At 49.6% G+C, this 24,717-nt stretch overlaps 1 protein-coding gene across 3 annotated transcripts in view; it reads left to right on the top strand.

The window, feature by feature from the left end:
• Positions 1-24,717, top strand: part of SVOPL (SVOP like) — a 73,274-nt gene that overhangs the window by 27,156 nt on the left and 21,401 nt on the right. For all 3 annotated transcript variants that reach the window (XM_077468763.1, XM_077468759.1, XM_077468762.1), the window contains 3 exons: positions 511-636; positions 8,120-8,248; positions 24,428-24,501. In XM_077468763.1, coding sequence (XP_077324889.1) covers positions 511-636; positions 8,120-8,248; positions 24,428-24,501 — 329 coding nt within the window. The remainder of the gene's footprint in view (positions 1-510; positions 637-8,119; positions 8,249-24,427; positions 24,502-24,717) is intronic.

Below are 24,717 nucleotides of genomic sequence, written 5' to 3'. Positions count from 1 at the left end.
CAGCTGGGTTATTTGATACATTATGCACACTGGTTTTCATTTTTTCTTTTTGGTTTGGATTTTTAATTGATCTTTCCATTAGCACAGGTATGGAATATTTTCTGGTCTAGCAATGTAGATTCAGGGATTTCTCCCACTGAGCTATTGTATTCTGACAAAGGGGACTCCCCCCTCCCCCCCCCCCCCCCCATCCCATCAGAATGCACAGATCAGCGTTGCAGCCATTGGCTGAAAGCATGGATCGAATGCTGGTTTTCCAGCAATGCCGTTCGACAGAAGCCGGTCATTAGACTGGCTTCTGTTGAACAGTCAGCAGTACACATGGACGCAAAGTTGGCCAGTTCCTGCTTAACCGGCCCATTTTTGGTCCGTGTATACCCTGATTTAGTCTGGGGGTATACACCCTTTGGCTTTAATAAATAGGGTAATTTTACACACATGCTAAATCTCAGACAGACCAGAGTGGTATTTCACTAACATACTTTATTATGATATTTCAACTCTCTACAGCTCTTTTGGCTTGCTGGATCCTTACTAATCATTGGCGTGGGATCGGTGGTCAACCCAACTTTAGGATGGCGCTGGCTTGTTCGTCTGGCATCCATCCCTGGGATCATTCTGGTCATTGTATTCAAGGTGAGATCTTTGTGTTCTGTTTATCTTCTGTTCTCACTGATGCACTTAGATACTATCATTATTTTGGTTTGATGAAGGCTAGAAAGTTAAACCTGCAGATGTCTCATCTGTCTCTCAGAGACTCTATTGGTGAGACCTTTGTGCCCAGTTCCCAGGTCTGTTGTGCCAATTATGAGGGTATCACACCATTCCTGTAGACCTACTGGGCCCATTATAGGAGACTCACACCACCCTTGCATTGAGTCCCTTGGTTTGCACACCTGCTGCATCAATATTGAGGGGTTCCCACCATCCCTGCACTAAGTTCCCAGTTCTGCACACCTGATGTGCCCATTATGCGGCATTCCCACCATCCTTGTGCTAAGTTTCTTGGTTTGCACACCTACTCTGCTCATTATGAGGGATTCCCACCATCCCTGTGCTGATGTCCTGGGTCTACATTACTGCACTAAGTTTCTGGGTCTGTGCAACTTCTGCTCTCATTATTACCATCCCTGCTGTGAGTTTTCCAGATCTGCACACTTGCTGTGCCTATTATATGGGGGTTTCCACCATCTCTGTGCTGAGTTCCTTGGCCCAACCGCCTGCTTTTACCTCCCCATGGCTGCCCTGTGAACCAGCCCCTGGTATGTCCAAGATATACAGTGCCTTGAAAAAGTATTCATACCCCTTGAAATTTTCCACATTTTGTCATGTCACAACCAAAAACGTAAATGTATTTTATTGGGATTTTATGTGATAAACCAACACAAATTGGCACATAATTGTGAAGTGATAAATAGTTGTAAATTATTTTTACAAATAAATATCTGAAAAGTGTGGCGTGCATTTGTATTCAGCCCCTTTACTAAAATCTAGTGGAACCAATTGCCTTCAGAAGTCACCTAATTAGTAAATAGAGTCTACCTGTGTGTAATTTAATCTCAGTATAAATCCAGCTGTTCTGTGAAGCCCTCAGAGGTTTGTTAGAGAACCTTAGGCCGCGTACACACGCGCGGACTGTTCGCCCAACCTTGTTCGGCAAACAGTTTCATCAAACAGTCCGCTCAAAATTTGCATGAGCGGACTTGCCCACACACGAGCGGACTGTTTGACGAACAAGGTTGGGCAAACAGTTCGCTCAACTTTTGAAATGAACGGACTCGCCCACGTAAGGAGGAGGCAAATCCGCCCATTTCAAGCGCGTGTACAGGTAGGCGGGGCCCGCGAAGGAGACGTCGCGGGCTCCGCCGCCTGGAATGGGCTTAAAGGGGAACCCCAACGCCGAAAAAAATCGGCGTGGGGGTTCCCCCCAAGTCCACACCAGACCCTTGTCCGAGCACGCTACCCGGCCGGCCAGGAAAGGGGGGCGAGCGAGCGCGCCCCCCCTCCTTAGCCGTACCAGGCCGCGTGCCCTCAACATGGGGGGTGCCTTGGGGAAGGGGGGGCCGCGCGGCCCCCCCACCCCAAAGCACCTTGTCCCCATGTTGATGAGGACAAGGGCCTCTTCCCGACAACCCTGGCCGTTGGTTGTCGGGGTCTGCGGGCGGGGGGCTTATCGGAATCCGGGAGCCCCCTTTAAGAAGGGGGCCCCCGGATACCGGCCCCCCACCCTATGTGAATGAGTATGGGGTACAATGTACCCCTACCCATTCACCTGTGAAAAAAAGTACAAATAAAAACACAACACAGGGGAAAAAAATATTTTATTGCACAGCCGGGGGTCTTCTCGCCGGACTCCTCCGCTATGTGTGTGTAGCTCTTTTGCCAGCGGAGGAGTCCGGCTTTCTTCCTCCCCGCCGCCGGCCTCTTCTCCCGACTTCGGGGGTCTTGTCCCCCTCTTCGGTTCTTCTGCCGGGCCACCGCGCCTGGTCCGGTGGCCCGGTCTTCTGTCGCCGTCTTCCGTTCTTCTGTCGCCGCCTTCGGTTCTTCTGCCGGGCCACCGCGCCTTCTTGTAGCTCTTTTACAGGCGATGGCCCGGTCTTCTGTCGCCGCTGTCGCCGCTGTCGCCTTCCGTTCTTCTTCTTGTTCTTCTTGTTCTTCTCCAGGAGATGTTGACACGTCGCTCCCTCCGGCCGGAATGCCAGAGCCGCCCTGCGCTGTGACTTATATAGTGACAATGGGGCGGTGTCACATGGTATATGTCACATGGGTTGGTCACATGGTGACCCCGCCCCCTTACGATGTCATAGTCCCCATGTGACATCAACCCATGTGACCAACCCATGTGACATATACCATGTGACACCGCCCCATTGTCACTATATAAGTCACAGCGCAGGGCGGCTCTGGCATTCTGGCCGGAGGGAGCGACGTGTCAACATCTCCTGGAGAAGAACAAGAAGAACAAGAAGAAGAACGGAAGGCGACAGCGGCGACAGAAGACCGGGCCACCGCCTGTAAAAGAGCTACAAGAAGGCGCGGTGGCCCGGCAGAAGAACCGAAGGCGGCGACAGAAGAACGGAAGACGGCGACAGAAGACCGGGCCACCGGACCAGGCGCGGTGGCCCGGCAGAAGAACCGAAGAGGGGGACAAGACCCCCGAAGTCGGGAGAAGAGGCCGGCGGCGGGGAGGAAGAAAGCCGGACTCCTCCGCTGGCAAAAGAGCTACACACACATAGCGGAGGAGTCCGGCGAGAAGACCCCCGAAGACGGAAGACCCCCGGCTGTGCAATAAAATATTTTTTTCCCCTGTGTTGTGTTTTTATTTGTACTTTTTTTCACAGGTGAATGGGTAGGGGTACATTGTACCCCATACTCATTCACATAGGGTGGGGGGCCGGTATCCGGGGGCCCCCTTCTTAAAGGGAGCTCCCGGATTCCGATAAGCCCCCCGCCCGCAGACCCCGACAACCAACGGCCAGGGTTGTCGGGAAGAGGCCCTTGTCCTCATCAACATGGGGACAAGGTGCTTTGGGGTGGGGGGGCCGCGCGGCCACCCCTTCCCCAAGGCACCCCCCATGTTGAGGGCACGCGGCCTGGTACGGCTCGGGAGGGGGGGCGCGCTCGCTCGCCCCCTTTCCTGGCCGGCCGGGTAGCGTGCTCGGACAAGGGTCTGGTGTGGACTTTGGGGGAACCCCCACGCCGATTTTTTTCGGCGTTGGTGTTCCCCTTTAAGCCCATTCCAGGCGGCGGAGCCCGCGACGTCTCCTTCGCGGGCCCCGCCTACCTGTACACGCGCTCGAAATGGGCGGACTTTCCGAGCGGGAACAGTCCGCTCATTTCGAAAGTACAGCGGACAGGCCCACACACGGGCGGACTGTTCGCTCAAACACAGTTTCAGCGGACAGTTTTTCGGAATTTCCGAAAGACCTTGTCCGTCCAACTGTCCGCTGAAACTGTCCGCTGAAAGCCCACACACGAGCGGACTGTCCGCCCAAACACTGTTCAGCGGACAAGGTTGGGCGAACAGTCCGCCCGTGTGTACGCGGCCTTAGTGAACAAACTGCATCATGAAGGCCAGGGAACACATCAGACAGGTCAGGGATGAAGTTGTGGAGATGTTTAAAGCCAGATAAGGTTATTAAAAATATCCCAATCTTTGAACATCTCAGGGAGCACTGTTCAATTCATCATCATCCGAAAATGGAAAGAGTATGGCACAACTGCAAACCTACCAAGACATGGCCGCCCACCTAAACTGACAGGCCGGGCAAGGAAAGCATTAATCAGAGAAGCAACCAAGAGGCCCATGGTAACTCTGGAGGAGCTGCAGAGATCCACAGCTCAGGTGGGAGAATCTGTCCACAACTATTAGTCGTGCACTCCACAAATCTGGGCTTTATGGAGTGGCAAGAAGAAAGCCATTGTTAAAATAACAAAAGCCATTAGAAGTCCCGTTTGCAGTTGTGGAGAAGCCATGTGGGGGGTGCAGCAAACATGTGGAAGGAGGTGCTCTGGTCAGATGAGACCAAAATTGTACTTTTTGGCCTAAAAGCAAAACGCTATGTGTGGCAGAAAACTAACACTGCACATCACCCTCAACACACCATCCATATTGTGAAACATGGTGGTGGCAGCATCATGTTGTGGGGATGCTTTTCTTCAGCAGAGACAGGGAAGCTGGTCAGAGTTGATGGGAAGATGGATGGAGCGAAATACAGGGCAATCTTAGAAGAAAACCTGAAAGAGTCTGCAAAGGACTTGAGACTGGGGCAGAGGTTTACCTTCCAGCAGGACAATGGCTCTAAACATACAGCCAGAGTTACAGTAGAATGGTTTAGATCAAAGTATATTCATGTGTTATAATGGCCCAGTCAAAGTCAAGACATAAATCCAATTGAGAATCTGTGGCAAGACTTGAAAGTTGCTGTTCACGGACACTCTCCACCCAATCTGACAGAGCTTGCACTATTTTGCAAAGAAGAATGGGCAAAAATGTCACTCTCTAGATGTGCAAAGCTGGTAGGGACGTACCCAAATAGACTTGCAGATATTTTAGAAGAATTTGAGAAGTAAAGAAAGAAAACTAGGATAATGTGAAAAATTGAAGGGCATGAATGTATTTTGGTCCTATGGTTTTCTTTTAATACTTGGTTATGTTTTGTATTCAACATAAGTGAAAAATTTAAATAAAAAATAAAATAAAATAAAAAACAATCTAATAGGGTGGTACAAAAGGTAATAACTGAGATGGATGAGCTGTTGGGAGAATTGAAAGATTCAGTTGTTAGGTTGAGACGGGATAGGCTTCCCTAAAGACATACGTTTTCAGGGATCGCCTAAAGGTGGCCAGAGTAGGAGATAGCTGAACAGATTGAGGTAGAAAGTTTCAGAGGATGGGAGAGGCTCTGGAGAAGTCCTGGAGATGACAAAACAGTGTAACAAATAATTTTGCGCTGCCTTAAAAATAGCAGCTAACACAGAAAATTGGATAAATAGCAATACAAAAGAAAACAATTAATGTAGCACTTATAGAAAAACGTGACTTAACGCATATAATGAACAACAGGTGCTATACTTTATTAAATTAAAAGAAACATATGCAAAGTGGTAAACACTATAACCAGTGACAAATACCATAAGAAAAAAGTCCAAAATGACCAAGTATTCAAAATGTGATTCAAAGTTCCATGTGAGATGAAAATATTGTTCAAAACTTCATGTGAATATCCCAACGGTGAATAGGATGTATGGTTGGAGTGAGAAGTACCACCACCAAAAGTTAGGAGGCTTACCAGAACATTGGAACCCACAAGAGCATATGTTCTGTGAGTCAAACAGGCTTATGTTGCATGAACAACCGATGGGATGAGCACTGGAATCTCCAGGTGGCTAAAACAGGAACGCCCAGCTATTTTCAAACTGATAGATGGCTGTATAAGTGTGTCTCATAGAGGACAATAATCAAATGTCCGTAGATGCAGTGAATATAAGGGGGAAAACAAAAAAGGGCCACATAGTGTAATTCCGTTTATGTACACAATAAATTTAATGAAGTAGAAAAACTTACATTTAGCAGGTTAAAATCAGCGCTTTTTAAAAACAAATGGCAGCAGTGGAGTCCTTCCCGAAGGATACACTAAGGCCGCGTACACACGGGCGGACTGTTCGCCCAACCTTGTTCGCTGAACAGTGTTTGGGCGGACAGTCCGCTCGTGTGTGGGCTTTCAGCGGACAGTTTCAGCGGACAGTTTGACGGACAAAGTCTTTCGGAAATTCCGAAAAACTGTCCGCTGAAACTGTGTTTGAGCGAACAGTCCGCCAGTGTGTAGGCTACTTTCGAAATGAGCAAACTGTTCCCGCTCGGAGGAAAGTCTGCTCATTTCGAGCGCGTGTGAAGGTAGGCGGGGCCCGCGACGGAGACGTCGCGGGCTCCGCCGCCTGGAATGGGCTTAAAGGGGAACCCCAACGCCGAAAAAAATCGGCGTGGGGGTTCCCCCAAAGTCCACAACAGACCCTTGTCCGAGCATGCTACCCGGCCGGCCAGGAAAGGGGGGCGAGCGAGCGCGCCCCCCCTCCTGAGCCGTACCAGGCCGCGTGCCCTCAACATGGGGGGGTGCCTTGGGGAAGGGGGCGCCGCGCGGCCCCCCCACCCCAAAGCACCTTGTCCCCATGTTGATGAGGACAAGGGCCTCTTCCCGACAACCCTGGCCGTTGGTTGTCGGGGTCTGCGGGCGGGGGGCTTATCGGAATCCGGGAGCCCCCTTTAAGAAGGGGGCCCCCGGATACCGGCCCCCCACCCTATGTGAATGAGTATGGGGTACAATGTACCCCTACCCATTCACCTGTGAAATAAAGTACAAAAAAAAACACAACACAGAGAAAAAATATTTTATTGCACAGCTCCGGGGGTCTTCCGTCTTCGGGGGTCTTCTCGCCGGACTCCTCCGCTATCTTCGTGTAGCTCTTTTGCTAGCGGAGGAGTCCGGCTTTCTTCCTCCCCGCCGCCGGCCTCTTCTCCCGACTTCGGGGGTCTTGTCCCCCTCTTCGGTTCTGTCGCCGCTGCCTTCCGTTCTTCTGTCGCCGCCTTCGGTTCTTCTGCCGGGCCACCGCGCCTTCTTGTAGCTCTTTTACAGGCGGTGGCCCGGTCTTCTGTCTCCGCTGTCGCTGTCGCCGTCGCCGCCTGGTACGGCTCAGGAGGGGGGGCGCGCTCGCTCGCCCCCCTTTCCTGGCCGGCCGGGTAGCGTGCTCGGACAAGGGTCTGTTGTGGACTTTGGGGGGACCCCACGCCGATTTTTTTCGGCGTTGGGGTTCCCCTTTAAGTCCATTCCAGGCGGCGGAGCCCGCGACGTCTCCTTCGCGGGCCCCGCCTACCTGTACACGCGCTCGAAATGGGCGGATTTGCCTCCGCCTTACGTGGGCGAGTCCGTTCATTTCAAAAGTTGAGCGAACTGTTTGGCAAGCAGTTCGCTGAAACAGTCCGCTCAAAAAGTGCCGTGTGTGGCCATGTCCGTCCATGCTAATTTTGAGCGGACTGTTTGCCGAAACTGTTTGACAAACAAAGTTGGGCGAACAGTCCGCCCGTGTGTACGCGGCCTAATTGTTTTCTTAAGCCCCATACACACTATCAGATTGTCTGCTGAGTTTTTCCTTCAGATTTACCAAAACCATGTAGTAGAAGGGCCTGCTTGATTGCATACACATTGAAACTCCTAAGGTTTGACCTCATATTATATGGTTTTGGTAAATCTGAAGGAAAAACTCAGCAGACAATCTAATAGTGTGTACGGGGCTTTAAGTTCCTAAGATGAGCATGGAAGAAGGAGACAAGGGAGCTAGAGAGCAGGAGGTCTTGAGAGTAGTCTTGAGAGTAGTGGAGAGGACAGTTTGGGTGATATTTTGAGACAAGATTGGTGATGTAGCTTGGGGCAAATTTGTGAATGGCTTTGTATGTTGTTAGTGGTTTGAAGTTAATTTGCTGGGAAATCAAATGCCAGCAAAGGGATTGGCAGAGAGGGGTGGAATACACTGAGCGGTTGGTAAGGAGAGTTGTCTTTACCTTTTAGACATGACGAGCTGCAATCAGGTCTGATATTTATTCATGAAGACACTTCTCTTCCAGTTTGTTCCAGAGTCAGCGCGATTTAATGTCTCGGTCGGGAAGCACCAGGCCGCGATGGAGACCTTGACTTGGATCGCTAAAATAAACCGTTCAAAGATGCCAGAGGGAACCATTGATGAACCTGCAGTGGTAGGTTGTACTTATATTCTGGGTGATGCCACACAGTGAAAAAAAAAAAAAAAAAAAAAAATATATATATATATATATATATATATATATATATATATATATATATGGTTTTATAAAATGAAGAAAAACATATTGAAATCCAGTCAGAAAGGTGAGAGAATGATACAATGGACAGACAGATTTTGGTCCTGACTCTAACCGGACTAGCAAAGTGATGCCAGTGGTGCACTGAACAAAGTAGGTTGCACTAGAGCGAGAGGTGGGATTCTAAGAGAGGACACGAAACTCCCTTTTTTAAACCCACAATTATTTCAATAAGTCGCCACAGCCACACCCACACCCTCAATTTAACTTTGTACATGACTTTGTCTTATCCCTCAGGAAATTACTAGAGCTGTAAAATAGTAAGAACCACCTGTTACCATATACCAACTTGAGATACAGTATATCCAAAATCAGCAGCTACTTGTATGGATCTAATGACTTCAGAACAGTGGTATAAACTGGTGTAATATATAGTTATCTGCATAATCAAAGTGTTAATTAATGGCTCGTTCACACTATATGTGCAAGAAAACTGATGGGAAAACTGAGGGGTCCAACAAAAAGAGTGGAACACCCAAACTCCAAGGAGGATAGCAACACTAGCTGACCACAAACATTGGATGTCTTTCCCTGATCTGGACAATTTCATGTCTATCATCACTAGTGATGGCCGAACGGTTCGCCCGGCGGTCGTTTCGCGGCGAATTTCCGACTTTCGCCGTCCGCGGGTTCGAACGCCTTTTTCCGTCGTTCGCCCCGGCGGACTTACGTGTTTAATGTATACAAGAACTTTAACCTTTCGTGACACGTTTATCATGTGTTACAGGACAACCAATTGAGACATGACAGCTCATGGACACTTGGACATTCCCCCTAACCTATAAATACACCCGATCCGGTGGCCATTTTACATTCTTTCTTCTGTCACTGTAGGGAAAGGATCCTGTGTGGAGTAGGGACAGAGAAAACGCTAGCTATTTGGTACACAAAAGTTCTTTTCAGGACTGGTATAGGTGTTAGGTCAGCAGCCTGAGTTTCTTTTGTCAGTTTAGATAAAGGGACAGAGCGCTGTATGCTGCTATTTTAGGGACAGCTCAGCCAGATTAGTCTTTCTTCATCATCATCATCATCATCATCATTAGCTGTTACTATCAGGTCCACAAAAGAGCTGTTCCAGCTAATCGTTCCAGCCTACTCTTTTTTGCCAATTTGTATAGGGACAGGCAGGAAGCAGTGTGTCAGGCAGTGAGGATAATTTTAAAGACTTGCTGTTACTATTAGTTCCACAAAGGTTCTTTTCAGGACTGGTATCAGTGGTACGGTAATAGGCTTGTACACGTATAATATTCTTTCTTCCAAATATAGAAAGAATATTATACTTGACTGCTGCCCTTCTGCTGCAGTCTGCTAATCATTCACAACTCACTTGTTCCACAAAGCTCTTTATCAGGACTGGTAACTTGGTCTGTCTAGGGTGCTACGGTACATAGGCTTGGGTGCGGTACAGTCTGCTGTTCTGTAAGGACCGCTATCGGTCCACAATACATAGGGTTGCCGTGCACTACTGCTGACCGCTGCCCTATACTGCAGCAGTCCTTCATTGGTATAGGGACTGACGTACAGTCTGCTAATCACTAACACACAACCTGCTTGGTCCACAAAAGTTCTTATAAGGACTGGTAACTTGGTATAGGGTGCTACGGTACATAGGCCTGAGTGCGTTACAGTCTGCTGTTCTGTAAGGACCGCTATCGGTCCACAATACATAGGGTTGCCGTGCACTACTGCTGACCGCTGCCCTATACTGCAGCAGTCCTTCAGCGGTATAGGGACTGACGCACAGTCTGCTAAACACTAACACACAACCTGCTTGGTCCACAAAAGTTTTTATAAGGACTGGTAACTTGGTATAGGGTGCTACGGTACATAGGCCTGAGTGCAGTACAGTCTGCTGTTCTGTAAGGACCGCTATCGGTCCACAATACATAGGGTTGCCGTGCACTACTGCTGACCGCTGCCCTATACTGCAGCAGTCCTTCATTGGTATAGGGACTGACGTACAGTCTGCTAATCACTAACACACAACCTGCTTGGTCCACAAAAGTTCTTATAAGGACTGGTAACTTGGTATAGGGTGCTACGGTACATAGGCCTGAGTGCGTTACAGTCTGCTGTTCTGTAAGGACCGCTATCGGTCCACAATACATAGGGTTGACGTGCACCACTGCTGACCGCTGCCCTATACTGCAGCAGTCCTTCAGCGGTATAGGGACTGACGTACAGTCTGCTAAACACTAATACACAACCTGCTTGGTCCACAAAAGTTCTTATAAGGACTGGTAACTTGGTATAGGGTGCTACGGTACATAGGCTTGAGTGCGGTACAGTCTGCTGTTCTGTAAGGACCGCTATCGGTCCACAATAGATAGGGTTGACGTGCACCACTGCTGACCGCTGCCCTATACTGCAGCAGTCCTTCAGCGGTATAGGGACTGACGCACAGTCTGCTAAACACTAACACACAACCTGCTTGGTCCACAAAAGTTTTTATAAGGACTGGTAACTTGGTATAGGGTGCTACGGTACATAGGCCTGAGTGCGTTACAGTCTGCTGTTCTGTAAGGACCGCTATCGGTCCACAATACATAGGGTTGCCGTGCACTACTGCTGACCGCTGCCCTATACTGCAGCAGTCCTTCATTGGTATAGGGACTGACGTACAGTCTGCTAATCACTAACACACAACCTGCTTGGTCCACAAAAGTTCTTATAAGGACTGGTAACTTGGTATAGGGTGCTACGGTACATAGGCCTGAGTGCGTTACAGTCTGCTGTTCTGTAAGGACCGCTATCGGTCCACAATACATAGGGTTGACGTGCACCACTGCTGACCGCTGCCCTATACTGCAGCAGTCCTTCAGCGGTATAGGGACTGACGTACAGTCTGCTAAACACTAATACACAACCTGCTTGGTCCACAAAAGTTCTTATAAGGACTGGTAACTTGGTATAGGGTGCTACGGTACATAGGCTTGAGTGCGGTACAGTCTGCTGTTCTGTAAGGACCGCTATCGGTCCACAATAGATAGGGTTGACGTGCACCACTGCTGACCGCTGCCCTATACTGCAGCAGTCCTTCAGCGGTATAGGGACTGACGCACAGTCTGCTAAACACTAACACACAACCTGCTTGGTCCACAAAAGTTTTTATAAGGACTGGTAACTTGGTATAGGGTGCTACGGTACATAGGCCTGAGTGCGTTACAGTCTGCTGTTCTGTAAGGACCGCTATCGGTCCACAATACATAGGGTTGCCGTGCACTACTGCTGACCGCTGCCCTATACTGCAGCAGTCCTTCATTGGTATAGGGACTGACGTACAGTCTGCTAATCACTAACACACAACCTGCTTGGTCCACAAAAGTTCTTATAAGGACTGGTAACTTGGTATAGGGTGCTACGGTACATAGGCCTGAGTGCGTTACAGTCTGCTGTTCTGTAAGGACCGCTATCGGTCCACAATACATAGGGTTGACGTGCACCACTGCTGACCGCTGCCCTATACTGCAGCAGTCCTTCAGCGGTATAGGGACTGACGTACAGTCTGCTAAACACTAATACACAACCTGCTTGGTCCACAAAAGTTCTTATAAGGACTGGTAACTTGGTATAGGGTGCTACGGTACATAGGCTTGAGTGCGGTACAGTCTGCTGTTCTGTAAGGACCGCTATCGGTCCACAATACATAGGGTTGCCGTGCACTACTGCTGACCGCTGCCCTATACTGCAGCAGTCCTTCATTGGTATAGGGACTGACGTACAGTCTGCTAATCACTAACACACAACCTGCTTGTTCCACAAAAGTTCTTATAAGGACTGGTAACTTGGTATAGGGTGCTACGGTACATAGGCTTGAGTGCGGTACAGTCTGCTGTTCTGTAAGGACCGCTATCGGTCCACAATAGATAGGGTTGACGTGCACCACTGCTGACCGCTGCCCTATACTGCAGCAGTCCTTCAGCGGTATAGGGACTGACGTACAGTCTGCTAAACACTAATACACAACCTGCTTGGTCCACAAAAGTTCTTATAAGGACTGGTAACTTGGTATAGGGTGCTACGGTACATAGGCTTGAGTGCGGTACAGTCTGCTGTTCTGTAAGGACCGCTATCGGTCCACAATAGATAGGGTTGACGTGCACCACTGCTGACCGCTGCCCTATACTGCAGCAGTCCTTCAGCGGTATAGGGACTGACGTACAGTCTGCTAAACACTAATACACAACCTGCTTGGTCCACAAAAGTTCTTATAAGGACTGGTAACTTGGTATAGGGTGCTACGGTACATAGGCTTGAGTGCGGTACAGTCTGCTGTTCTGTAAGGACCGCTATAGGTCCACAATAGATAGGGTTGACGTGCACCACTGCTGACCGCTCACCTATACTGCAGCAGTCCTTCAGCGGTATAGGGACTAAGAGTTTTGTCACAGGGTCATTTAAAAAATGACATGCAGAGGAAGAGGCAGGCCCTTCCGCAGGGGTGGTAGGGGTAGGGCAGGAGCAACAGGCTTGAGCCAAAGTGGGAAGTTGCAGAAGGTGCGTTCAATTACTTTAAAGGATGCACCAGACTTGGTTGAGTGGCTCGCTCAGCCTTACTCTTCTGCACCCTCCTCATCCTCTCGATCTGCACCCTCTTCTTCACTCTCTGCTATGTGCACCCCCAAAGACACTACCACCAACAACACGACCACCACCACCACCACCACATACCTTCCGCTTGAGTCACTGGAATTATTTTCCGATCCATATCAAGAGGACATTTCTGATGCGCAGCCACTCTTGGTATTGGATCAGGAAGAGGAGGTAGCAACAAGCGCTACTCAGCAGTCTGACGCCAGTACCCAGATCAGCCCAAGGAGGAGGTTGGTCCCCGGTGTTGCTGCCTACTCTACTTATAGCGGTGGGGAAGGTGACGTTGATGATGACGTGTCTAGTGATGTCACGTGGGTGCCCACAAGAGAGGAAGAGGAGGGGAGTTCAGAGGGAGATATGGACCAGCAGATAGGGAGGAGAAGCAGCAATGACTTACATTGCACAGCAGGGACAAAGCAGACTGCAAATGTATCAGGAGCGAGTCATCGACCATGTACGGTCACATCTGGCGCTCCCAGGACACCGGCACATGGCTCCGCAGTGTGGGCTTTTTTTAACGTGTCCGCTGCTGACAATAGCGTTGCCATCTGCAATCTTTGCAGTCAACGCGTTAGTCGCGGTAAGCCCAATACTCACCTAGGGACGACCGCCTTAAGAAGGCACATGAGCAGCCATCACCGAGCCCAGTGGGAGCAACGGAACACACAAAGCCACACTGCAGGCTCTCACCGTCCAGCCTCGTCTTCTACTTCTCCTTCTCCTCTCTCCTCACAATTGTCCTCCACTCCACCTTCCATCACGCCAAGCTCACATTTTTCTGCAAAAAGGCAGGCTTCCGTGGGCCTAATGTTTGAGCGTAAAAAAATGATGACGCCGGATAACCCTCTTGCCCAACGGTTGGCGGCTGGCTTGTCAGAACTCATAGCCCGCCAACTACTGCCATATAAACTGGTGGACTCGGAGGCCTTTCGCAAATTTGTGGCCATTGGAACACCACAATGGAAGGTCCCAGGAAGGAAGTATTTCTCAGAGAAGGGCATCCCAGAGCTATATGGCCATGTTCAGCGGCAAGTGAATGTATCTCTGGCACACAGTGTCGGTGCCAAGATACATCTGACCACAGACACGTGGTCTAGCAAACACGGGCAGGGAAGGTATATCAGTTTTACTGCCCACTGGGTGAACCTTCTGACGGCCGTCAAGCATGTAACCCGTGGCACCCGTGTAGATTTGGTTTTACCGCCACGGATTGCATGCAGGCCTGACTCTTCTTCTCCTCCTCCTACTCCATCCTCCTCCCTCTCCTCCTCAGCTGCCTCCTCCTTTTCCGCTGCTAGCGTCTCTTCCACTGCACCGCCCAAGCTCCCCAGAACCTATTCCACATGCCAGGTGAGACGTTGCCATGCCGTGCTGCGTCTGTTGTGCCTGGAAGCAAAGAGCCACACTGGCCCGGCACTCCTTTCAGCTTTGCGTTCACAGGCAGATGAGTGGCTAACACCGCTCAATTTGACAGTTGGTAAAGTGGTGTGTGACAACGGTGCCAATCTGCTTAGCGCATTGAAACAGGGCAAAATCACGCACGTGCCGTGCATGGCACACGTCTTAAACTTGGTCGTGCAGCGATTCCTTGTCAAATACCCTGGGGTCCAGGACATCTTGCGGCAGGCAAGGAAAATCTCGGCCCATTTCAGAAGATCTTACACGGCCATGGCTCGCCTTGCTGACATTCAGCGGCGACACCATCTGCCGGTCAGACGTCTTATTTGCGATTGCCCGACGCGATGGAACTCAACCTTCTATATGCTTGATAGGCTGCTCCAGCAGAAACGTGCAGTTAACGTCTACCTGTATGAACTCTGCGAAAGAAACGGTTCTGGGGAGCTGGGTTTTTTTTCACCGCGCCAGTGGCTGCTCATGCGCGACACATGCAGACTTCTGCGGCCATTTGAGGAGATCACCAAACTGGTCAGTCGCAGCCATGGCGCCATCAGTGACATGGTACCTTATGCCTTCTTTCTGGAGCGTGCATTGCGTCGTGTCATTGATCAGGCTGTGGAGGAGCAGGAGCGGGAAGATGAGGAAGTCGCAATGCTGGATGAATTCCCAGGGGGGGCTACTCTATCTGAGACAAGTCAACAACAGGAGTCTGATGAGGAGTCAGAGGAGGATGGTGCCGGGGCGGATGAGCAGGAGCAAGAAGAGCATGCTTTAAACCTTTCTGGGATCCCTGTTGTGCGAGGATGGGGAGAGGAGAATGAAGAGGACGACATTATCCTGGATGATGAGCAGGAGCCAGGCCACCACACCGCTTCCACTTTAGTGCAAATGGGGGCCTTCATGCTCCAGTGTTTTAATAGGGACCCCCGTATAAAAAGCATGAGGGTCAAGGACCAGTACTGGGTGGCAACGTACTTAGACCCCCGGTACAAACACAAAATGGCGGAAATGTTACCGCCGTCGCAGAGGGCTGTCAGAATGCAGCACTTCCAGGCCTTGCTTCGAGAAATGCTGCATTCTGCTTTTGCGTGCGCTGGCAGAGGAGCAATTCCCACTCCCAGAGAAGGATTTGCGGGTACCAATCCAACAGCGCCTGCAAGAAGAGGCCGGTTTGAAGATGTGTTGGTGACTTCGGATATGAGGTCATTCTTTCAGCCGACCCATCGACAGGTGTCATCCGGATCCAGCATCAGGGAACGCCTAGACCGTCAGGTGTCCGACTACATTGGGTTAACGGCCGATGTGGACGCTCTGAGGAGTGATGAACCCCTAGACTACTGGGTGGGCAGGCTTGACCTCTGGCCAGAGCTTGCCCAATTTGCAATCGAACTGTTGGCTTGCCCCTCATCCAGTGTCCTGTCCGAAAGGACGTTCAGCGCAGCAGGGGGGATTGTGACCGATAAGCGTACTCGCCTAGCTCACCACAGTGTTAACTACCTCACATTTCTAAAAATGAATGAGGCATGGATCTCGGAGGAATTCAACACATGTGATCAGTAGACCATGTATATGTCTATAAACAATTTTTGGAATCAAGCACACAGACCTTCTTAATTCATTTGGCTCACTTCCCTGACCCAAAAAAGCACACCGTACTATATGCCCCTACCCTCCTCTTTGAAGAGGTTGAGCGGTGTCATATTTCTACTGGGGCTGCTTATTATGAGGGGTTCCCACCATCCCTGTGCTGTGCTGACTTCCTCCTGGGTGTTCTTATTATGAGGGGCTCCCACCATCCCTGTGCTGTGCTGACTTCCTCCTGGGGGTTCTTATTATGAGGGGATCACACCATCCCTGTGCTGTGCTGACTTCCTCCTGGGGCTGCTTACGGTGCTGCTGTCAGCGCTGTATGTCACGGAGCTGCTGTCAGCGCTGTATGTCACGGAGCTGCTGTCAGCGCTGTATGTCACGGAGCTGCTGTCAGCGCTGTATGTCACGGAGCTGCTGTCAGCGCTGTATGTCACGGAGCTGCTGTCAGCGCTGTATGTCACGGAGCTGCTGTCAGCGCTGTATGTCACGGAGCTGCTGTCAGCGCTGTATGTCACGGAGCTGCTGTCAGCGCTGTATGTCACGGAGCTGCTGTCAGCGCTGTATGTCACGGAGCTGCTGTCAGCGCTGTATGTCACGGAGCTGCTGTCAGCGCTGTATGTCACGGAGCTGCTGTCAGCGCTGTATGTCACGGAGCTGCTGTCAGCGCTGTATGTCACGGAGCTGCTGTCAGCGCTGTATGTCACGGTGCTGCTGTCAGCGCTGTATGTCACGGAGCTGCTGTCAGCGCTGTATGTCACGGAGCTGCTGTCAGCGCTGTATGTCACGGAGCTGCTGTCAGCGCTGTATGTCACGGAGCTGCTGTCAGCGCTGTATGTCACGGAGCTGCTGTCAGCGCTGTATGTCACGGAGCTGCTGTCAGCGCTGTATGTCACGGAGCTGCTGTCAGCGCTGTATGTCACGGTGCTGCTGTCAGCGCTGTATGTCACGGAGCTGCTGTCAGCGCTGTATGTCACGGAGCTGCTGTCAGTGCTGTATGTCACGGAGCTGCTGTCAGCGCTGTATGTCACGGAGCTGCTGTCAGCGCTGTATGTCACGGAGCTGCTGTCAGCGCTGTATGTCACGGTGCTGCTGTCAGCGCTGTATGTCACGGAGCTGCTGTCAGCGCTGTATGTCACGGAGCTGCTGTCAGCGCTGTATGTCACGGAGCTGCTGTCAGCGCTGTATGTCACGGAGCTGCTGTCAGCGCTGTATGTCACGGAGCTGCTGTCAGCGCTGTATGTCACGGTGCTGCTGTCAGCGCTGTATGTCACGGAGCTGCTGTCAGCGCTGTATGTCACGGAGCTGCTGTCAGCGCTGTATGTCACGGAGCTGCTGTCAGCGCTGTATGTCACGGAGCTGCTGTCAGCGCTGTATGTCACGGAGCTGCTGTCAGCGCTGTATGTCACGGTGCTGCTGTCAGCGCTGTATGTCACGGAGCTGCTGTCAGCGCTGTATGTCACGGAGCTGCTGTCAGCGCTGTATGTCACGGAGCTGCTGTCAGCGCTGTATGTCACGGAGCTGCTGTCAGCGCTGTATGTCACGGAGCTGCTGTCAGCGCTGTATGTCACGGTGCTGATGTCAGTGCTCTGTATTACGGTGCTGCTGTCAGTGCTCTGTATCTCCTGCACCCTCTTGTTTGCCTACCCTGGTCCCTGACCTTCCCTCTCCTCCATTGCCTTCATTAGCTCCATAGTCCTGAATTGTCAGAACAATTTCCCAAATAAAAAAAAAATGCTTGTAGTTATCGATCCCAAATTCACCTCATACATGTATTATGCTATTGTCCAGGTGGTGGGACTACGTGCTACCCCCTAATAATTACCCCGTGGCCGCAAATTCGACCTAAAGGTTTGCGAAATTCGCCTCCCATTGAAGTCAATGGAGCCCGCGGCGAACGGTCGTTTTCGCGAACGTTTGTGTCCGTTCGCGTTTCGCGTTCGCGAAACGTCCCGTCGGAAGTTCGTCCATCACTAATCATCACAACACACACCCTTGTCCACATGATCTGGACCAGGCTGAATACATTGTCTGGTCACTTCTGTTCCACCCAAACAAGCAGTATCAGATTTATCTTCTCCTTGGTCTTTAGCATAAACATGCATGATTAGGTGACTCTAGCATGCATGTTTTTCTTCACAGCTGTGGCCATGGCCACCTCCAGAGTGAGGGAATCATGGCTTCAAAGTACGACTGTTCTTTGGTGTCTATATCCACTTTAAGATAGGTAGCTTCTGCTGCTGTGAGTCCACCCGAAAGTGAGGCCTGAGAGCAATTAAAGATCAGAATCAGTTTGACTCTGCCTTTTGATAAAAACAGTTCACATTGTTCAGTTACACATTTGTAGCAGTACCCCCTAGAGCAGTGATGGCGAACCTTGACACTCCAGATGTTTTGGAACTACATTTCCCATGATGCTTATGCACTCTGCAGTGTAGTTGAGCATCATGGGAAATGTAGTTCCAAAACATCTGGGGTGCCAAGGTTCGCCATCACTGCCCTAGAGGGAGGCTGAGGCAACATGCATTTTCCAACTTGCATCCACAGTCAGAAAACCAGTCCCTGTTTTTTTTCAGGGAATATAAACTTGGATGGGGACAAGGGGTTATGGGATGCCCAAACTGAGTTCAGCAACAACATGGAGAACACCTTCTCTATGTAAAACTTGCAGAAAAGTGGATCCTAGTCTGTACTCCCTCTGCAACAATGTCAGTCCTTAACCACTTCAATACCCGGCCATAGTCATATGACGGCCACAGATGGGATCTCCCATCCTGGGTGGACGTCATATGACGGCCTCTGTATTTTGCCGCTTCTGCGGGCCCCCGGGGGCCCGCAGCGCGGCGATCATGGATAAGGTGTGTCCCTCGGACACACCCCACCCCTAATCTGTGTGGTTGACAGCCCCATCCAGCCCCCGATACTGTGCCGTTACAACGCTCGTGCGAGCGCCTAGGGCGCGTGCAGAGCGACGATCAGAAAAGAGGCTTGTCACCCTGACACAGCCCAACCCCGATCACAGTAAAGAGCCAATGAAATTGGCTCTTTACCACGTGACCGGCTGTGTCCAATCACAGCCGGTCCCAGAATGTAAACAAACCGCGGTAACGAGATGTTACCGGGCTCTCCTCCTCGCACACTGATTGTGTGTGAGGAGGAGATTGCGCTAACATCTCGTTACTGCCTAGTGTACACCAATCACACACTGATTACCCCCCCAATAAAGAGGACCTGTCACCACCCCTCAAAGTACCTGTCACCAGCCATCAAAGTACCTGTCATCACCCATCACAGCACATCTGAGTACCCGAGTACCTGTCCCAGCCCATCTAAGTACCCGAGTACCTGTCCCAGCCCATCTGAGTACCCGAGTACCTGAGTACCTGTCAGCCCATCTGAGTACCCGAGTACCTGTCACAGCCCATCTGAGTACTTGAGTACCTGTCACAGTCCATCTGAGTACCTGAGCACCTGTCAGCCCATCTGAGTACCCGAGTACCTGAGCACCTGTCAGCCCATCTGAGTACCCGAGTACCTGTCCCTGCCCATCTGAGTACCCGAGTACCTGAGTACCTGTCCCAGCCCATCTGAGTACCCGAGTACTTGTCACAGCCCATCTGAGTACCCGAGTACCTGAGTACCTGTCACAGCCCATCTGAGTACCCGAGTACCTGAGTACCTGTCACAACCCATCTGAGTACCCGTCAAAGCCCATCTGAGTACCTGAGTACCTGTCACAGTCCATCTGAGTACCCAAGTACCTAAGTACCTGTCCCAGCCTGAGTACCTGTCCCAGCCCATCTGAGTACCTGAGTACCTGTACCAGCCCATCTGAGTACCCGAGTACCTGTGACAGCCCATCTGAGTACCCGAGTACCTGAGTACCTGTGACAGCCCATCTCAGTACCTGTCACAGTCCATCTGAGTACCCGAGTACCTGTCACAACCCATCTGAGTACCCAAGTACCTGAGTACCTGTCACAGTCCATCTGAGTACCTGTCACAGTCCATCTGAGTACCCGAGTACCTGTCACAGCCCATCTGAGTACCCGTCAAAGCCCATTTGAGTACCTGAGTACCTGTCACAGTCCATCTGAGTACCCGAGTACCTGTCACAGCCCATCTGAGTACCCGTCAAAGCCCATCTGAGTACCTGAGTACCTGTCACAGTCCATCTGAGTACCCAAGTACCTAAGTACCTGTCCCAGCCTGAGTACCTGTCCCAGCCCATCTGAGTACCTGAGTACCTGTACCAGCCCATCTGAGTACCCGAGTACCTGTGACAGCCCATCTGAGTACCCGAGTATCTGAGTACTTGTGACAGCCCATCTCAGTACCTGTCACAGTCCATCTGAGTACCCAAGTACCTGTCACAACCCATCTGAGTACCCAAGTACCTGAGTACCTGTCACAGTCCATCTGAGTACCTGTCACAGTCCATCTGAGTACCCGAGTACCTGTCACAGCCCATCTGAGTACCCGAGTACCTGTCACAGCCCATCTGAGTACCCGAGTACCTGTCACAGCCCATCTGAGTACCCGAGTACCTGTCACAGCCCATCTGAGTACCTGAGTACCTGTCACAGTCTATCTGAGTACCTGTTACAGTTCATCTGAGTACCCGAATGTCTGTCACCAGCCCGTCGGAGTACCCGAATGCCTGTCACCAGCCTGTCGGAGTACCCGAGTACCTGTCACCAGCCCATCGGAGTACCCGGGTACCTGTCACCAGCCGGTCGGAGTACATGAGTACCTGTCACCATCCCGTCGGAGTACCCGAGTACCTGTCACCAACCCGTTGGAGTAACAGAGTACCTGTCACCAGCCCGTCGGAGTACCCGAGTACCTGTCACTAGCCTGTTGGAGTACCTGAGTACCTGTCACCAGCCCGTCAGAGTACCTGAGTACCTGTCACCAGCCCTTCGGAGTAACGGAGTACCTGTCACCAGCCCGTCAGAGTACCCGAGTACCTATTTGCAGCCCATGCCTCATAGAATACACATTGGGGTATTTGCTTTCCAAAATGGGGTCATTTTGTGGGTAATTCCATTGTCCTGGTACTCCAGGACCTTCAAAAGTGTGATAGGTAGTAACAACATGAGATGTGTCATTTATGCTCCTAGAACACCTGAAGGTACCACTTCCATGTTGGACCTCTGTATATGGCCAGGCTGTGTAAAGGTGTCACACATGTGGTATCACAATACTAAGGAGGAGTAGCAGAATGTGTTTTGGCGTGTAATTTTTGCTATATACATGCTATGTGTTAGAAATATCTTATAAATGGACAACTTTGTGTAAAAAAAAAAAGATTTTAATTTTCTTTCCACGTATCCTGAAGACTTGTATAAAAAAATGAACCGTTCAAAAGACTCATAATGCTTCATAGAATATACTTTGGGGTGTTTGTTTTCCAAAATGGGGTCATTTTGTGGGTAATTCTACTGTCCTGGTGCTCCAGGGCCTTATCTTATAAACTGACCACTTTGTGTAAAAAAAAAAAAATGTTTTCATTTTCTTTCCACATTTTCCTAAGACTTGTGGAAAAAAATTTACTTTTCAGAAGACTCATTATGCCTCATAGAATATACGTTGGGGTGTCTGCTTTCCAAAATGGGGTCATTTTGTGGGTAATTCTACTGTCCTGGTGCTCCAGGGCCTTCACAAATGTAATAGGTTGTTAGGAAATTAGAGGTGTCATTTATGCTCCTAGAACACCTGACGGCGCTCCCTGCATGTTGGGCCTCTGTATGTGGACAGGCTGTGTAAAAGTCCCACACATGTGGTATCACCATACTCAGGATGAGTAGCAGAATGTATTTTGGGGTGTAATTTTTGCTATGTACATGCTTTGAGTTAGAAATATCTTATAAACTGACCACTTTGTGTAAAAAAAAATATGTTTTCATTTTCTTTCCACATTTTCCGAAGACTTGTGGAAAAAAATAACTGTTCAAAAGACTCATTATGCCTCATAGAATATACATTGGGGTGTCTTCTTTCCAAAATGGGGTCATTTTGTGGGTAATTCTACTGTCCTGGTGCTCCAGGGCCTTCACAAATGTAATAGGTCGTTAGGAAATTAGAGGTGTCATTTATGCTCCTAGAACCCCTTCTGGTGCTCCCTGCATATTGGACCTCTCTGTGTGGCCAGGCTGTGTAAAAGTCCCACACATGTGGTATCGCCATACTCGGGAAGAGTTGCAGAATGTATTTTGGGGTGTAATTGGAAGTATGCATATTGCTGTGTATGAGAAATAAATTGTTATTTTGACAATTTTGTAAAAAACAAAAAAAAAACATTCTTCTTTTTCCCAAGAATTGTAGGAAAAAATTACAACTTCAAAAAACTTACCATGCCTCTTACTAAATACCTTGGACTGTCTACTTTTCAAAAAGGGGTAATTTTTGGGTCATGATTTGCACCATAGCTTGTAGACTTTATAACTTTCAAAGAGACTAAATAATATCCACTAATTTGGGTTATTTTTACCAACGAGATATAGCCGTATAAATTTTGGCCCAAATTTATGAACAAAAATGACTTATTTGCAAAATTTTATCATAGAAACTAAAAAAAAGTGTTTTTTTTCGCTCTTTTTTCACTTATGTCGCAAAAAATAAAAAACCCAGTGGTGATTAAATACCACCAAAAGAAAGCTCTATTTGTATGAAAAAATTATAAAAATTTTGTTTGGCTACAGATTTGCATGACTGAGTAACTGGCATTCAAAGTGTGAGAGCGCTGAAAGCTAAAAATTGGTCTGGTAAGGAAGGTGTATAAATGCCCTGTATTGAAGTGGTTAATGGATCTGTAGCAAATATCTTCTTACAGGAGCTCTATGTCCCCTCAGCAGAAATAGCATAGACCCAAATGTATGTGTGTCCTCTTAGTAGAAAATAGCAAAATCTCAGCTGTGGGTAGGAGCTCTGTGTCCCCTTAGTAGAAAGAAGCAAAATGCCAGTGCACCTGGCTTCCTTGAATAAATCCCAGAGCAATGGAGTAAGGTAATTTGTGGCACTGTCCCTTCTAGGACTAGCTAAATATTGCTTTCATCCAGCTGCCTTCTCCCTTTGTTGTCTCTGGGGGTTATAGGTAGAGGTACTCGCACTGTCACTTGAAATCCTGCTGCTTAGCAAAGACTGCTGTTCAGGCCTCCTGCTGTACAGGTCCTCCCTTGCAATACAGGGTGTCTCCTAGAAAGGGTGGTGAAGATCCCTCTGATCCCTCTTCCCAGGAGGCTGTCTCCTGTAAAGGCGGTGAAGATCCCTCTGATCAAAGTGCTCCTTTCCTTCCTTTTTCAGCTCTTGCCTGGAGGCAGAGCCCCCAGGCCCAGGGTCCCCTTCAGGCCTCACAATCCTCAATTCAGCACTCCATACTCCAACCAGCAATAACAACCCCCCACTGGTCAGGGTCTTCCAGATGTGTGGGCGCTTACTGCCTGGGGATTGGTCAAACTCCCATAAATATTCAGATTCCTTCCTCTGTACCTCCAGTGTGACCCGAGCTTGAACCCCACAGACATGCTCACTTTAGCCACTTGTGAGCCAAACTTAATTTGCTAAAGCTACTTACATCTAACCTACCGTATATACTCGAGTATAAGCCGAGATTTTCAGCCCCTTTTTTTAGGCTGAAAGTGCCCCCCTCGGCTTATACTCGAGTCACCGCCGTCTGCCTACCTGATCACCGTGTCGTGCAGACAGACGGCGGCCATTCCACTGTTCACAAGCCGCGCCTTCCTGTCTGTGATAGGCGGAACACTCAATTTCCCAGCAGTCAGTGTTCCGCCTATCACGGACATCCTCTCATCCTCGTCCGTAGTATGAGGATGAGCGGATGTCCGTGATAGGTGGAACACTGACTGCTGGGAAATTGAGTGTTCCGCCTATCACAGACAAGGAGGAGAGGTGCGGCTTTTGAATCCTGGAATGGCTGCCGTATGTTTTTATGACATGCTGATCGGTGCAAAATGGCACACGTAGCTGCAGAAGGACACAGAGGCTGCAGAAGAACACAGAGGCTGCAAATTGGCACACGGAGGCTGCAGATTGGCACACGGAGGCATGCACAGGACACAGGTAGGCTGCAATGGACACAGGGAGGTACACAGGGAGGTATGCAGCTGCAGATGGGCATTGTTGACCCTCTTTTCCACTTACAGTAGCTGCTGCATGTCTCATCTTCGGCTTATACACGAGTCAATACGTTTTCCCAGTTTTTTTGTGGTAAATTAGGGGCCTCGGCTTATATTCGCGTCGACCTATACTCGAGTATATACGGTATTCATACTATGTACACCAGGGGGTGCTATGCATTATATACCTTTTCCTGGAAAAACCTTTCTAGATCTCAGCTGAGGTAATTTCCTACTGTCTTATGACCATCTAGTTCATCTACTTGCTGTGGATTCATATTTTTGTATCTTATTAACCTTGTTCTTTTTTTTTATATAGGAAAAAACTGGGAGCTTCTGGGATCTTTTGGACCGGAAATATCTACGAACATCTTTGCAGATATGGGTTATTTGGTAAATGATTCTTGTATCCTTAAATTCTGTAGACACGTAAACTCATAAGTAAATATTAAACGAAAAAAAATTAGAATTTTTACTTCACTAAAATGTTTGTAAGCAGGACCCTGATTTCCCGCCAGCATCAGCCATGCTGGCTAAGGACACCTCCCACTCTTCTGCTTCAATAGGAATGGGACAGGGCACCACATACCTGTAATATGGAGGAACTAC

This window comes from Lithobates pipiens, unplaced genomic scaffold (genome assembly GCF_037356315.1).
Source record: "Lithobates pipiens isolate NorthernLeopardFrog02 unplaced genomic scaffold, aLitPip1_a1.2 Scaffold_8, whole genome shotgun sequence".
NCBI lineage: Eukaryota > Metazoa > Chordata > Amphibia > Anura > Ranidae > Lithobates > Lithobates pipiens.
This window is presented reverse-complemented; position numbering and strand designations above follow the sequence as displayed.